Source organism: Callospermophilus lateralis, chromosome 9, assembly GCF_048772815.1.
Source record: "Callospermophilus lateralis isolate mCalLat2 chromosome 9, mCalLat2.hap1, whole genome shotgun sequence".
Lineage (NCBI taxonomy): Eukaryota > Metazoa > Chordata > Mammalia > Rodentia > Sciuridae > Callospermophilus > Callospermophilus lateralis.
The window spans coordinates 76701165-76719268 of record NC_135313.1 but is presented as its reverse complement, the minus strand read 5'-3'; the positions used below and the strand labels follow the sequence as shown (position 1 = coordinate 76719268).

General features: G+C 32.0%; 1 protein-coding gene across 4 annotated transcripts in view; it reads right to left on the bottom strand.

Annotated features, from left to right (window-relative positions):
• Positions 1-434: 434 nt before the first annotated feature.
• Arl5a (ARF like GTPase 5A) overlaps positions 435-18104 on the bottom strand; it is a 29315-nt gene continuing 11645 nt past the window's right edge. For 3 of the 4 annotated variants that reach the window (XM_076865849.2, XM_076865852.2, XM_076865850.2), the window contains 4 exons: positions 17911-18058; positions 16070-16153; positions 11038-11189; positions 435-6537 (listed from right to left, as the gene is read on the bottom strand). In XM_076865849.2, the coding sequence (XP_076721964.1) occupies positions 6489-6537; positions 11038-11189; positions 16070-16153; positions 17911-18058 (433 nt within the window). In that variant the 3' untranslated portion in view covers positions 435-6488. Of the gene's footprint in view, positions 6538-11017; positions 11190-16069; positions 16154-17910; positions 18059-18104 lie in introns of all 4 variants that reach the window. The other variant, XM_076865851.1, reaches the window with a different exon arrangement.

Here is an 18104-nt window from a genome sequence, read left to right as displayed (position 1 = left end):
TGCTTACCACCTAGTGGAGGGGTAAAAGATAATAGTCAAATATGCATATGCCTGGGGGGGTGACTCCCATCTCTTCATTTTTTGTTCCTTTTTTCTTCTGCTTACTATCATTCATAATCATGGATGTTCACTAATATTAATTTTAAATGAATTGATTCTTTTGACATTTTAAAACAAATCAACCACACATCGGTCACCATTATTAAGCTCAATTTGTTTCCAATTATCAGGTTCATAAGTAAAAAAAATAGAAAGCTTTCTTTGAATGAACTAAGTCCTAAAAAGTTTCCAAAGGAACAGTAAGACAATCTTTTGTCATTTACATAATGTATCTATAATACCTTTTCGAATGCCATGGCAGATCCCAGCCCTACCACCAATGAATCTGCAAAATTTAGAGAATGAACAAAATAAAAACACTGACAACACAGAGGTGTGAAGAGTAATTATAATTAACCTTTTCTAAAAGAAAAGGAATATATAACAGTACATAATAGAATAACAATCGAAACTCAAGTCTGTTTCTTTTTACTTGAAGCATAAAGCAGAGACAATACTTTGTACCAGGTTAACATGCAACTTTTTTGTTTTAAAGATTAATGTACATATCAAACATGGAAATTTACCAGTAAAACTTTGTCATTACTCCTCCACTTCATAATCCACAAGGTCCTATTACTGGTCATCTGGCCAACACCTTACATTTCTGGAGCCTGACATTTCAGTCAATTATGGGCATAAGAACGTTGATACAAGTATAATGAAGTAGCACATCTGCAAAACAGCTGATTACACTGCTTTACCAATGAAAAGGTCCCCACTCCAATATGCCCGCTTCCTCCCTTCCTCAGAATAAACATAAATATCCTCCAGCCATCCATGAAGCTGGAAAGAGAAGTCCTGAAGCATTGTTTCCTAGACATCTAACACATATGCACTGAGGAAATACAAAAGCATCAAACAATTTCAACACCCTCATTTCCTGGAATATTCCTTCAGTGTGAAATATCCCTAGTATATAGAGAAACAGTTCATAAAACAGCAGAGAGGTAAGACAAACTTTCCACCCCTTTTTGCATGCAGACCTCAAGTGAAAACCTTTTGTCATACTGAAAATTTCAAGAAACAAAAATTTTCAAAAGGATTTCTAACTTGTCAATATTCAGAGAGCTCAATTTGGGGTAGCAATTGTGGTGGGAGTTATATAAACAGGCCAGTTGGAACACATTTTTACTTAGGCTCCTCTGGGAAAATATGATAAGAACAATATCTACAAGGATTTGTCATATTTTAAATCAATACAATTAGTAAAAATGTATTTTGTGCAGAAATTTAAACTATTAGTATATACTTTTCTCATCTCTAGCAACCAAAAGAGCCCTCATTAGATATAGCTGCCTCCTCAATGCTGTATCCTGGAGATTAACATAAAAAATATCTTTAAAAGTGCTTTGCAGGTATCACCTTATCTCATGGAACCTAGAGGGGCACAATATAAGAAAAGGCTACTCCAGTCTAATGAACTAGAATTCTGTATAACATCAATGTAAGAAGTTTGGGGAAAGGGAATAGTACACATTAATTTAAAATAAGATACACATTTCATTTTTCATGCAAAATGACTTATAAACACAATGTAATGTACATTGCTGAAAATACAGTCAAGCTTTTCTCTAGAATTTACAGTTATTTTATGGTCAGTTTTATAAACATGGAACAATATACGAGAAATGTATTGATTTATCAAATATTTTGGTTAAGCACTATCTAAACAAAGGAAATGAAATGACTGAACACTAAATGTTTTGACACTCAAAACTGCTAACCACTAACCGAGAATGAAGAGACTCTTACATAAGCAACAAACTCTTATTTTGAGGTCTTCAAATATACACATTATAATTTTTTTTGTTAAAACTGTTTAAAAAACAGGAAGAATTCAGTTTTCTAGTTGCTGCATTAACGAATGACAAGGTCATGAAAAACTGTTATTAGAAAAGATAAAAAATAATTTTGCTGATGCTCTTTTATTCTATGCTTGATGAGGGTTAGGTGGATATCTTTAAATTTAAACCTTTTTATTCAAATAAAGCATAAACTGTGACTTAAAAACCCTCAGGTCTGTGTCATCAGTAAGACAAGCACATACAATACCATATAAAACACATAATTTATTAGATGGACTTAAAAATCAACACAAATCAATTTTAGGCACTTCTGGATACAGACTATGGGAATTTTCTACCAAAGAATGGCATTATCTAGCATACAATACCATAAAGATTTAAACTTTAGCTTTCAGAACAACATGTAAAGGAGGAAAGGCTACAAAATCAATAAGAAATATTGCATAACTAACCCAACTGTATCCTATTACATTTCTTCAAAATTTCATACCATTTTAAGGTTAGAGAAGCAGACACTTTTTAGCAAAGTGTTCTATTCTAGCTTGCCTTCCTTGACTCCACTATCATGATCTTAAAATAATCTTTAATACATTCTTTTGTGTAAGTGGAGCTTTAAAGTTTAAAAGCCTTTTTCTTTTTTATACCTGCATTTACACAGTCAATACATAATGGTTGATTATTCTAATGTCTTTTAAAGTCCATCCCAATAGGCTTATTTTGTAAAACTAAGTTTCTTATTACTAATTCCTTTAGAAATCTAATATTGATCTTTGTTCTTTAAGTAAACATGAGGGGGAAAAAATGGAATGTGGGCAATGGTTTAAGGATATCTTTAAGTTAAACACTACATAAAGATTTGGTATCTTTTTCCAACTTAAATTATTTGAACTGGTATGCTCCAAAACATAACCATTCTTGGTAGTGGGAAAATAATGCACATATATTAATATCCTCCAGACCTTACTAGTAGCTCAAGGAACTGGCAGAGTTTAGGTATTTCTCTTATCTTTCTGAATCTACTTTTGCAGCATATGAAAAATTAAGAAGCATTAAATGTTAAATACAGTATAATATACAGGATTCTACTATTGGCACATATATGCTCTATACATTGCAATCTAGTCTTCTGATGGACTCAACAACTCTTAAAATGCCCTCTAATGAACAAAATCCAAACAAGCAAACAAAGGCAATGGGGGGTAGATAGCTAGAAACTAGATGAGCTATTCAGAACTAGTGGTTTGGGAAATAATGGTTATAGACAAAGTTTAGTGTACCTTCAGGTGAACAAGGGATAATTGAGCTATGGGAAAGGTCAATCCTGAAGCAAGAAGTAGAAGGGATCAAAGGTGAGTCATGAGAAAAATCTTGCCTCTACCCAAACCCTGAAAATGAGATTGAGGCCAGGATACCCTGGGCAATTAAGAGAAGATGACAAAAAGTCACAGGTAATCTACAATGTGCTCTTTTCCCCTATATACAAAGCAGAGCAGACTACAGTACATTCCCAAAACTGCCTGCACAGAAAACTAGAAAGTTGTCTATAATTTTTCTATTTACATTACTTTTATAAACAGATTTTGAGGTTGACTGTACTGTATGTGGCTGCTGTACTGACAGCAAGAAATGTAAAGTGCCCATGAGAGAGACAATACAGTCCCATTTCTAGGCATATTAATACTATACCCTAAAGACAAAAGAAAAAGAACATCTCAAGGACTTCACACCTTTCCTCAAGCTCTCTGCACTTCTCTGTGACTCTGTATCTACCTACCAGGCACTTCTTAAAAGGCCAGAATCTCTTCTGTTCTTTATTTCGTGTCATACTTCTAAAGTCACTTTCTCCACTTGCATTAAATATGCCAATGAACAGTGCTAAAACACTTTTTTACTCTTAAGGCAAAATATCATATAAGGAAATGAATGCCCACTCCCCAATGCCCTACCCCACTTGCCTTTACTGTATTCTTTGCCCATTGTGAGGGCCACGATGTGCTAGTAAGATAAAGAAAACTGAAAATTTCAAACAAGAACCTTTAATATAATGTGAAAGATATACTTTATAAATGCTATTATGACAAAATTAAGTATATCTTAATGCTTTAGCATATGCTCATTTTTAAGTTCCACCAACATATCAAAAGAAGTTATGACTCTCAAAATTAGTATCAAAACAGGTATTTAAATCTTGCTACATGTATAGAGATACAAATTCGTTCTTTCCAAAGCTGAGCATAAATAACCCCAAATAACATTAAAAACCCAAAAGAACTATTCTTTGCTTATTTCCACTAAAACTACATATAAATTGCCAGAATGACTGTTCATGAGGCTCTCCATCTTATTTGGAAAAATACTGTTAAAATGATTTTGATATTTTCATAGAAGAAATGATATCTTTTTTTCATAGTTGCAATTTTGGTTTTACATACAAGCACACAGGTACTGTTTTATTTCTGATGCTCAGTCTAGAAGGGTAGAAAATAAAAAAGTCATGTTTTGTTAATGTCGTGTAAGATACCAAGCATTCTCATGATATCATGTCAGTAGTCAATTACACTAAACCACCTCTAACAATGTAGTGCATGCTTTCTTTACACATCCAATTAAAATACTTTTCCAACACTTTGATGACAAGTGAATGTATCTGTATTGTATTGACAGGACAGCAATCCAAGGATAAGTACATAATTACTCAAATTAAAAAATAAAAAGGACAAATGTAGATTTTGGGACTCTATTAAAGGATATTTGTTTCTGATGAAACTTGCAAAATAGAATTGGGTTTTTAAGGGAATTTTTAATATACAACAAGTAATTCCAAAAGTATGAATACATATGGACAAAGCTTAGTAATTTAGGATTCACTTTTGTAAAAGCGCGACAAATATTAAATGTTATATTTGCATTTTGAACACTGCAACATAAATATAAAACACAAAACATCCAAAGTTAACACTGATATACCACACCCAACTTGGATTTAGATACTGAGCATTTTATATTTCACAGAAAGAAATTTTCAGTTTTGTCAATGCTTATAGTATATACTATTATTCCTACCAAAATCTTCATGAAATTTAAAAGGTTGGTATTAAAAGTAATTTCTTTTTTTGAATGTTCTAAAACATGCCAGTATGGATTAACCTTCAAATTTTCAGGGCATAAAAGATACACAAATAGAGTATATATTTTAATACAGGATAATTCTGTTTACAATTATGACAAAAATACCTTCAATTTTCAGACATTAAAAAGAAAGAAAGAAACCTAAGCAAACAAAAGGTATTTTGGGTCAAGTTATTTCTTAGTACAAATAATATATCATACACCAATCAGTTTTCCAGCCAACAGCATTAAAAATTTACCATTATTAATTGTTAAACAATGCATTTACAAGGTGAAAGATCAAAGAAAACTTAAGAACAACAACAACAAAAAAACCTCAAAAGGATTCTAAATCCTAAAATAAGAAATAAGAAATCTGCAAATTAAAAAATTTCAAATGTTGCTCAGAAATTTTTTATGCATTACTTGTACCCTCATTTTAACAGCTTGACATATATAATTTCATACTTAAAAAGACTCTAGCTAATTGTTTAATAATATTTATAGAATGTTACCTCTTTGGGTAGACACGTTTCACACAATAGATTTTAATTAAGAAGAAATCACTTGATAGTTTTAAATCGCAATTTATGATTGATTTATAAGTGGATTAATAATCTATTCAATAATTTAGACCAATACAAGGATTAATCTGATCAATGCTCCACTGTGCAATTCTGTCAACTGAAGCCAAAAATTTGACAGATATTTCACTTAGTTGGATTACATATTTCTATGTGTGTTACTATCAACAAAAATGGGTATACAATGTCAAGCTTTATCCTGTATCTTTTTTTTTCTTAAGAGCAGCTCAATGATTGGGGGAGAGGGGACATTTGATTAGTACAATACAGAAAACATACAGGAAAAGTATAAAATGGCACTTACTACCAATGCCAGTACTTATCTCATTAGGGCAATAACTAAGGATATTACTAATTTTTGCGTTATTTGCTTTTCTTTAGAACACAAATCAAAGCCATTAACTTGAACTTGAGGTATATACATAATACATACACAACCTTAAGTAAAATACTTTTTTTTTTTTCATAACTAACATGACATTTAAGATATTGGAAACAGTATCTGTGCTGATTTGTATTTTGACTTAGTGGAACAAAAAGAGAACAACATTCAGTTGGGGAGGGGTATACTGATAATAAAGCTCTTAAAGATCAAAACATCTTCCTCTCCCTTTGTACTTACCACAGGCTATACATTGTCCTGAGAGGATTCATTGAGAAAAATGTCAATCACAGCTTTAATAAAGTACTTTGGAAGGAACTAATGAGAAAGCAAATTGGAAGATGAGACTTCATCTTGTTTTCAAATAAGTGGTCTTAATTTTTCTTCTTATAGAAAAAAATTGAAATCAGTTTATTATAAATATATCTAAACCATTAATTTTTGCAGCTTTCAGGTAAAGTCCAGCACTTTGTTTATACATAGTCTATGAGAAGAGGTCAGTAGAGATCATCTAATCTTAAGTCGTGACATCATCCATTCAAGTCCTTGGCATAATCTATAAAGAAACCAAAATCATTTGATTAAATTCTGAACTAAAAACTATGGACTACAAACTAAAAGATGATATTTTTCATTTACTTGAACAACAGAGTTTTAAAAATCAACAGTATTCAATGCAGGTGCTGTTGCAGTGAAACCATTCTCTCATATACACAGTACATCCATGCTTTTGGTTTAATTATATCTCTAGTAACTAGAACACTCTGGCTGACATAAAACTGAGCTTACTAATTACACAATGAATACCAACAGAACATAATCTGGCAATAGATAACAAAAATATTAAAAAATTAGAAAGATTTTTCTAATTCTAGAAATGTATCCTAAAAAAAAAAATCAAGGAATTATTTATAAATTTACACATAACATTAAAGCCCTTTTTGCAGTGCTGGGAACTGAACTCAGGCTCTCATAAAGCCTAGGTAAGCATTCTACCATGGAACTATACCCTCAGCACTTCATTAAGTGAAGAAAAAAAGAGCGAACATTAAAACTGTCCTTTCAAAAAATTTTGATACCAAAAATGCTTATGAGATACATGAAACAAATGGCAGGATATTGGTGGAGGCGATCCCCCACTCACTGTCTTGACAGGGTCACAGTGAGAAAAAGTGTTGGCAAAGCCGCTCTCCCACTGTCTTGACAGGGTCACAGTGAGGATGAATGCTGGCAAAGCCACGCTGGTTGGTGGGTAACCGAAACCATGAGACCCTTTTTTATGTAATTGGGACTTTGCATTTTCATGCTTATGTTTCTCACAGGAGGCATGAGTATGTTAAATGCCAAACAAATTAAATTTCAGATGGCTAGAACAGAACAGGTAGTTCAAGCCTTGGAGGCCGTTCTACCCACCCCTCAGCATATCAAGGACAAAGTAAAAGGCTATTCTTCTATCTTAGTACATTGTGGACAAACCTAATAATGGACAACAATCATCCTCTGAAAAACAAATTCTTTGAGAACTAGTGCACCTTGACTGAGAAACAAAGAAACTCTTCGAGAAAGCAGCTCAACCAGTTTTATGAAAATAAATTTAGGAATCAATTAAAATAGGTTTATAAGACACAGTTTTAAAATAATGTTAGAAATATTATTTTATTTAGATTCTTAAGTTTAGAAATTCTTAAGTCTTTAAGTTGTATAGGTTTCTGATATGTTTTAAGGATGATTCATAAACTTTAGGATATTTTAAATATAAGATTTAAAGGGACTTTTTTAGATGGGAATTTTGAATTAGAAATAAAGTACAAATGTACTTTAGGTTAATGATTGGCTAAAGACTTAGAGTCTGGTTACGTAGTTTGGCATTAGTTAATAAGGAAATAACATATCTTGGGAAAAATAGTAAATCTTGGGAAAATCTGAAGGATGTAAATTGGTGACATGTTTTATTGATGATTTTGTACTTTGATGATTGTATGGCTGGGGGTCATATCCTGGAAGAATGTAGATTGGTGTGCTCTCAATCATGGTTAAGGAAATGTCATGTCTTGGCAAAGTTTTAAATTATATAATCAATGACGTATTGTGAATCTATAATGATGAGAAAAATTGTAATAAAAGGGGACCCAGAGAAAGCTGCTTTAGCTCTCTCTCTGGAGATTGCTCAAACGGAACGACTCCTGTCTCATCACTTCGCCGACGCCACTCCTCCTTCAGGACTCCCTGGACCCCGCTGGGGCTGGACCCCGGCAGGATATTAAATTAACTATACAGCAGAGTTGTTAACACAAAGTAAACATGTATGTATATTACATTTATATATAAAAATCTGTGAGCAGTAAAATTTTATATCATAACACCAATTAGATTGCTGAACAACCGGTAACTGGATTAATCCAAAACACAGGGATGTTCATTGTGATAAGAGAAATTAAATGTTTAGCAAGAAGAAAATGGTTTCAAGTGCTATTACAACAAAATGAAGGTACAATATTAAAGTTTTTTTAAAACTCAGATTTTTGTATCAAGTACAAGTCTAATATTATAAAAGAAGATAAAAATAAATGGCAATGAAGTAAACAAATAGTTGTGGCCTATATTTTTCTCCTTTAACTAAATTCTACCTATAAACTACTGATAGGAAATAAGGCACAATAATAAAAACAACAAATGAACAGTACTTAACTAATAGCAAATTAGTAATACTGTTCTAAGGACTTAACACCCACTTTTTTTTTTTTTTTTAATGTGGTGCTGAGGATGGAACCCAGTGCCTCGTACATGTGAGCAAGTGCTCCACCACTGAGCTACAATCCAGCCCCAACATCTACTATTTTAATTAATCTTCACTACAGTGAGGTCAGAAGCCATCCCATGATTTTTTTTTTTTCTGTTTATTTGTTTGCTTTGGTACTGGTGATTTTGGGCCCCTGGCATTTTACCACTGAGCTATACTCTCAACCCTTTTAATTTTTTAAAATTTTATGTCAGAGTCTTTCCAAGTTGCTTAGTCCAGTCTCAAAGTTGACATCTTCTGATCTTCCTGCCTTAACCTCTTGAGTATCTGGAATTACAGGTGTACACTACTATATCTGGGAATTTTTTCCCACGTTACAGAGAAAATCCAGGTTTATCAAGGTTAGCAAATAGCAAAAATAGGTATAAAAATGAGGACAAGCTCCAAAGTTTGTGATCTCAAATTCACTGAATCAAAATGCTGAACAAAACTAAAATCAAGAATTTGGCTAAAGTATCAAGAATTAAGAAGGGAACAGAACGTTTTTCCCCAAACTAAACATTTCTACGGGCTAACTGCTACAAATAGAAAACCACATGAAACAAAGTTTGAAAATACACCTTCATCTATTGTTTTATTCTTTTTAAAATATAGTTGACTTCATATGTAATCTGTATATATTTTCTAATTAATTATCAAAGAATACAAATTAAATCTTATGTAAATCCTAGATGACTATATTTACTGTTAAATTTAATATTATAATCAAGTGTTTTTGCTTTGAAATATATATATCAACATGTATTCAACTTATTTTTATGTGGTGCTGAGGATGGAACCCAGTGCCTCATTCTCTTTCCATATTTATATTAAATTATTTGACAAACACATAACTTTTTTTACTTAAATATATGGGTAACTGGTATTGTCTGAGATTTTTAAAAAATGAATACATTTGCTTTTTTAAAGTTAAAATTAGCTCTTCTGAATGTCTGTAATAATATCTTCTATTTCAATAAGATGTGGCTTCAAAAACTCAATTTAACTAGTTCACTGTTCATCAATCTTGAAAGGAAAACCATTTCTCTTGCCTTACCTATTTCATTCATCTATGCCTCAAGCTTCTGCTCTTTCTGAATACCTCAAGAACCTCAACCAAAAATTTAAGACCTCTTTAGAATCCTTCTTCTGTCATTTAACTCTTTATTCTGTGTGCATGCACAAACATATAACACAGAGATTTACAATATCTTTGAAAAAAGAAAAACAAAACCAAACTTTAGCTTGCCCCTTCTTTTAACCATTTTTCTTCCCTTTTTTCCCCCCTAATACTGAGGACTGAGCCCAGGTGCTCTACCACTGAGCTACATCCCCAGTCCTTTGTGACTGGCCTCAAATTTGCAAAGCGACTGCCTTAGCCTCCTGAGTAGCTGGGGTTATAGGCATGTTCCACTGAGTCTGGCTCTTCTTTTTAGCTTTTTATTCTATTTCCAACCTCCTCTATATCATCCCTCCTTCCAAGAGTTTACAGTTGGTACTCTAAAATCCAATTCTTCTCTGAACTACTCTTATCTTCTGCCCACTTTCCAATACAGAGAATTTGCTCTAACTGAATTTACTTATTCACAGTTAGAGTTAATACATTCTCTCTATCCTCCTTGTTGTTGACCTTGTATTTGACAAAGTTGACTAACACCTCCTTCTGGAAATACTTTCATTTCTGGGCATTAGACCTGGGCAAAATCCTACTGTTAGGCATCAACCTACACTTCAACTCTTCTCATTCCAAAACCAAGGACCCTCATGCCATTGCTATCTCCATGGGCCATACTATCTTTTAACTTTGTTTTGAAAATTTTTCTCTTGACAACACTGGTGGCAATGCAAATATCCCTAAACTAGTCTCATGCATGGGTCCTCTTCTATTTCAGATTCTTTATTCATAAAATGAGTTAACATAGTCTATAGGGCTGCCCTGAGGATTAAATAAGGCACCATATGGAAAGTACCCGAGATGGAATATACTCAGCATTAGTTCTTGCATTCAATCATCATCATAAGAAGCATTTCCTGACTTCTCCAGCTCTTGATGACACACTCATTTCTCTGAGTTTCTACAGCAACTGCATCATCTATATGCTCAGCTGATTTATGTATGTTTATATTGTATGTTTTAGAATTTACAAAAACATCCTAAAAAGTCTAACTGTAGACATCAACCATTTCTTACATCTTTTCCTTAAATATTTATTGGGTTTAAGAAGACATAAACATTTCCATGCTAAATACATGTTACCTAATAGGAAGACTTCTTACCCCTCGCCAGTAAGAGCACAGCATGCCTGGATATGCCACTGATGATCTTTAATAGAAGTTAGCTTCAAAAACTGGGAGATTTCTGCTACACTCATGCATTCTTTAACGTCTTGTTTATTAGCAAAAATCAGTAATCCAGCTTTTCTTAGGTCCTATAAAAGCAAACAAACTTGAAAGACAAGCTTATTTTTCTACATATTTTCCAACTTAACAAATTGATTTTCATCTTATTAACCTAGAATTTCTTAATGATTCTTCACAAAAGTATCTTGTAGCTCACAGGCTGATAGAAGCAAACTTAACACCAAACACATTTTGAAAAAATAAATATATACTAGTATGGATTTACATATTTCTTACAGCCTTAAACTATATTTTTATGACTCTAAGTACTATATTTAACAATCATCTGTTCAAATATAAAATATACCCATCACCCAATGACATGACTAGGCTTATATGGCTAAGAGCTACCCTTTATCCTGGTACTTAAGAGTTCTCCAAAACCCTACCCTACTTGTACCTTTCTACCTTATCTAGATATTCTGCCTTACCAATCATCACTCACTATATAAAACACTAGCAACAATCTATCTACTGCTCTCTGAACAGTTCTACACAGTCCCAATTCCAAATCATGTTATTCACACCTCTGAGACGATGCTGCTCTCACTTTACCTGCATATATTACCTTCTAAACCAGCCTTTCACAACCACAGTTCCATATGAGAACTAAACTGTAGAAAATGATGTGGGTGATTACACTGCAAGTTTCCCAACAATGCACATAGCTAATACCTTCTAGATGCATAGGAAATAAAGGAATCCATTACATAAAATGCATGCCTTAAGGCCTTAGGGCTTAATTCTCAGTTGAGAAGCACTATTCTAAATCGATCCTATCCATACTGAGACCTAACTCCTGTTTGTCCAGGAAGATTTCTTGGCTATAAATATATGATAAGGTCATCTTATTAGCATTAAATTTATCAAATTTACTCGATTAGTAAGTTATACCAGTTCTATGCTATGATTCTGAGCAAGTTCTTTTAAAACTTTCTGCACTTGTTCCTTACAATTAACATTTATTGTGTATCTCATCTGAGAAAGACACCATACTATCCTTTTCTAAACATAATAATTGTGCATACTCCAAAATGGTAAGTTTTACTCACAAAACAGGCCCAAGGTTCTTAGTATCTTTCTGGCCACACTTCTTCCCAACCCCAGACTACTTTAAAGCCGGAGACTTACTGGATTATCTAGTCAAAGTTACAGATCTTTTCCTCACAAAAATGCACATATGTATATATGCCAAAAATGTTTTTAAATTTACATGTAATTTTAGTGTTTTAAAAGATACCCTAACTCCCATTTATGGATCATAGGCCAAGAATCCCTGAAGGATGCAATTCAACTAGTGAATTAAACTCCCATAAAATTCTGCCTATATATATGAAGAGATACTAACAAAACTAGGGTTATGCTTGCAAGTTTTCTAAATTGTGTTGAATGCTGTCATTCTTCTGAGGGATTTTAAAAGGATAGTTTGGTTTTAATAACATATACATATATTTAAAGCAATATTCTTCTATAAGCACAAGCTGATAGCTTTATATTACTCCTGTTAGAATATAGTTTTGATGACTCCTTTGATTGTTATATAAATAAAAAACATAAGTGGTAAATTTTTTATTTGATTAAAAAGAATTATGCAAAATATTTTATATAATAATCAAGATTGATTTTTAGTTAGAGTGCCCTCTGCAGGGTGGCAACTATTAATGCTTCTATAGCTGTAGCTGCCTGAATACCATGTTCAAAAAGAGATACTGTTAGAATGTGAACAGTTTTAAAATTTCAAGTTCAACTAGTCTCACCTATAGTTCAATTCACATGTTATATAAAAGGCAAAAATATTGAAGGGAAATACTATAACTTAGGTATATATAGTCATCATAAAGGATATAATGTTTTTCTCAAGTAGAAAATGGAACCATTATCAATAGTTGATATGTGGCTGAATAACTAAGTAGATGGACTTTCCATGAGATTTAATTCCTATCTTCCTATCTTCTAGGTTTCAATATCTCTTGCAAGTGTGTGTTGAAGTCTTTTATATAGGTCAGGTTTGCTACTGCTGGTATGCTCAAAGAAAAAACTTCTGTCAAATACCTGGCATAAGATGCATAATTAAATTTTATTTGTAAGTAATCTGTGCTCATCACTTAGTGCTGAAATTTACAGAAGCCCTTGAACTGGAAATATAAAAACACAAGAAATAAAGTCATTTATCAAGTCTTCAAACAAAATAAAACAAAAAACTGAATATAATTCTTTCTAGATCACAAAAGCCCAAACTTTACCTAGAGTTCTTGATTAAACAAAGTTATTTTACTTATTTTTAAATATTTAGGGAGAAAAATCTTCCATTGCTTTTTATAAGATAACCTTAAAGCTGTTCATTATTAGCTTGACTTAACAAAAGGTTAAAGCATAAGGTGGACAATGGTGATCTTATGTACATATGCCATTTTAAAAACTTTAAGCTAAATATTGCAGATTATCTGATCTTAAGAGTCTAAAATGTATTTTAGTTAAGAAGACAAATAACAGCAGTGGAAGAGACATTTACTTAGCATTTTCTATATGTCATACATGGGTGTCCATTTGTTTCTCAAAGCTTCATTTGTGAAGACAATTCCTAGAAGTTGAGTCATTCTAAAGAATATTCAGATTTTGGTGCTTGAAACTATTTTAAAATTAGTGTCAAAGTTTTATATTTTATTTAAGAAAAATCTTTCAGAAAGTATTTTAATTTTTTTATAGTTTTATATTTTGGAATACATGTGAAGAATCATTATCAATGATGATAATAAGATATTGTTGGTTAATATAATACTATGAAATGTACAACTAACCTCATGTCTAAATTTATTTTTCATTGACATGTTCTCATTCTCTGATCCATTTGTCCCTATTTGGAACTCTGCCTGTTGGGCTCTATTTGACCCCACTGAGCAGTTATGCTAGCTCTCAACTTCATCTGCAATTCCTTTCTTCCATAATCTTCTATTCAGACTCTCTTCACTTTCCAGTTAGGCCTTAATTATGTCTCCCCCGGCCCACCCAGAACAAAGAGGCTGAGCAAGAATGCCTAAATTCAAATCCTGACTCTTAAAAAGCTTAATTAGTCATATAACTTTGTAGGTCTCAAGAGTACACTCACCTGTAACAGAAGAGGTTAAGTGATCTGTCCAAGTTAATGCCCCCAGCTAATAAAATTCAAAAACTTTACTGGAGCCCTACTAATGGGCTCTTCAAATACTGATCCTGCTACATATTGGACAATTAGAACAAATATCAAATAGGGATACTACCTATTAACAAATAAAAAACAGCCCAGAAACAACATGTGATATCTATTTTTCTTTCCAAAGTCTTCACAAAACAACCCTTCAAACAAACTGAAGAATGCTGGTAAATTTTTTAAAATACAAAGTTGGAAAGAAAAAAAAAGATCTTTTTTTCTGCCTCTTTTATGGCTTACTGCATATAACCCAAACTAAAACAGCTTTTCGTAAATGAATGCACAATGGCAAAATTTACATCTTAAAAACCCCAGGAGGTTTAACACGGCTGTCAGAAATTAGAAACAACTAGGAAAAGGTGCAATTTGGTGGGTATGACCTCCATAAGAAACAAAGAATCTCAATTACAAAACCACTTCACTGGGTTTCCTTAAGTCTTGAAAGGCTGCCTGAAACATACCAAAATTCTTAAACTTTAAAAAAAAAAATTACTCAAATCAATAGTAAATTAATATATACCTATATTATAAAGATATTAAAAATTTTCTTTATAAAAATTTTACTGAAATTAAAAAGTATTCTCTATACATCTAAATATTAACTTTTCTATTCCTACTTATAAATATGAGAAAGTGGCATTTGTTATGAAAGACATTCAAAAGAACAATTGCTATTACAGTAAATATTATGATTTTATATTTCTATTTTATTACTAAGTTGACTAAATTATTCAGTTTGTTTGTTTTGCAGGTAAGTGCTCTACCTCTGAGCTACATCACCAGTAGTAGCTTATTTAATTTTTAACTTATATTATTAGTAATATTTTTCAAAGAATAACAGAATGTAGCTAGTCATATAATTTTGTTTGCTTAAAAAAAAAAAAAAGTATCAGAGAAGCCTAAGAGCAATAACTACTACATTATTTTACTTCATTCTGTTTTGTTTCATTCCATTTATTTTTAGTACTGGGAATTAAACCCACAGGCATTCTACCACTGGGCTACATCCCCAGCCCTTTTTATTTTATTTATTTTGAGACAGGATCTTATTAAGTTGCCTACGTGGTCTCAAATTTGAGATACTCCTGCCTCAGTCTCTCAAATTGCTGGGATTACAGGCCTCTGCTACCATGTCTGGCAACAAGCAAGACATTTAAATATCTGTCTGATAAATGAGAAACATTTTAAGAACTGCAGCTGGGCACAATGGTACACACCTGTAATCCCAGTGGCTTAAGAGGCTGAGGCAGGAGGATCACAAGTTCAAAGCCAGCCTTAGCAAGATACTGTCTTTAAATAAAATATAAAAAGACTGGGGATGTGGTTAAGCACCCCTGGGGTTTCAATCCCTAAATTGCTATGTACTCCAGTACTTTAAAATCTTTATTTCCAATGATAATACTCTGTATGATAAATTTATTTAAAATGTAAAATAAAAGGTAATTCTAGGAATTATTCTTATCAGTAAAACTTCTACTCCAAATTCATCTATGATAAATGAAATAACATTTTACTGTTAATTCCACAAACTTTCTGCTGTTTCCACATAATCTGCAAATTTTAGAAGTATCAAAATCATAAAATAGGCATGCCCATCAGGAATAACCAGCAGACAATTTTTCAAAAAATTTAAAATGGCATCTTCAAGAGAAACTAAAAAGAAATGTAATACAAATACTCCCTCTGCCCCCACCCAACATTTTATATTAAAAGATAACTTACCTCATGTGCTAACATTTTGTAGAGTTCTTCTCTAGTTACAGAAATCCTCTCTCTGTCTGTACTGTCCACAACTACTATTACAAACTAAAATAATTACCAAAAAAAGTCATTAGTGAGTATATAGTTTGATATGTGAAAATTAATAGTGCTTATTTGACTCACGGATTATTAATATCAAGATATTAGAAGCTTATGGTATTGTTGGAAAACCAGAGATATCTAATACATATTGTAAAGTCTAAAAGTCTAATCCATTTCTAATTCAAATATATTTACTAATTTTAAGATAACAAGAGAAAAAGAATACAATGCTAACATTCTAACCAATATACAACATACTTGCTTTCTAAATTAGTATCTTAAATGCTAATGGGCCTAAGTCCATCTTTATGCCCTATAATAAAAAAAAAAAAAACACATTATACCTCTAATTTGAAGATACATCCAAATATTAATATCCATTTGAAAATTTAAAAGGACATGTGCATGGGAATAATGTCACAGTTAAGAAAACAATTTTTTTAAATTAACAAATTGAAAGAACAAATTTGTACCTAAAAACAAGCTCTCTTCCTTATATAAACAGCACTTGCTACCTGAAAAGTAGAACTTTTTCCTGAACTACTGATGTAACTAATATCAGAAGACGCAATAAAAGACTTAAGGCTCCGAGTGGGATGACCTCTATTAAACCTCTTCCCAACTCCATGAGCATCAAAAAGCAACAGGAAACAGAAGTAAATACATAATTAACTAATTTATGATGGTTTTTATGATGCCCAAATTAATTCTGACTGCCTATGATTAAAAAGCACTATTTATTTTTTAGAACTAGATATGAATTTCCATTTTAAGTCTCTTCTATTTTTCAATTTTCATCAACCATAAGAGATGAATAAGAGAATTACTTTTATCTCTTCTTTCACTTGATAGTCTACTGATAAATTACTTTCATTACTATAAGATCCATTCTTTAAAAAATAAAAAGTTGCTAATTTTCAAAGTGTTGGAATAATTTAATATCTATAGCATTATAACAGTGGTACCCATGATACTGGGGATTGAACCCAGGACCTCACACATGCTAGGCAAGTAGCTGGTTGCTTGTGCCACTGCAGCCAGCCCATATTTACCTTTATAATCATACATATCATTCCTTCTCCAAAAATATATATTTAAACGCTTAATGGAATGTTTGGGGTCAGACTATTAGAGATACTTAATAGTGTCTTATTGACTTAAAAGATATGTTTAGAGTATGTTTTATTAACTTATAATCAACACTACAAAAACAATTAGCACAGTCTTTCAATTTACAGGGCTATAAAATGAATACAAATGTCACAGGTCTAAAATTTTATTGTAGGAAGTAATGTGTAAATAAAAACATATGATTATGTCTAAAGTACTTCATAATCAAAAGAAAAAGATTTCCTTAATGTAAAATTGTGTTGCATAAAAGAAAATGCACAGTAAAATTGGTTAAGATTAAACCACCAAAGCCCTCTCATTTAACTAGGATTTCCAATACTTAAACAAATATAAGTAGTAAGAAAGAAATGAAATTACAAACTGAAAGATAAAGTCATTATAAAAATTACCTGAGACAAGTTCTAGGATCAATAAACAATCAGACCAATAAACCACTAATTTTCCCTACAGAGATTCAATGACAATGAATGTACAGAATAATTGACACTGAAACAGGGAATTAAGGATTCTATTATGCTTAAACTCTGTGTGTCAAAATACAGCTATATCTTTATAACTATAAGAATTCAAATCTAAGTGTTTCTCAAGCATTCTCTTTATAGAAGTTTAAACATATTAAGAAACATTACCTCTGTGTTAGTATAATAAGTATTCCAGGAAGAACGAAGAGATTCTTGGCCACCAATATCCCACATTAGGAAACGTGTATTATTAATCACTATCTCTTCTACATTACTTCCTATTGTAGGGGATGTATGTACAACTTCATTCATAGAACTGGGGAAAAAAAAGTTCATATATATTACAATTAGTAAAGAGGCTA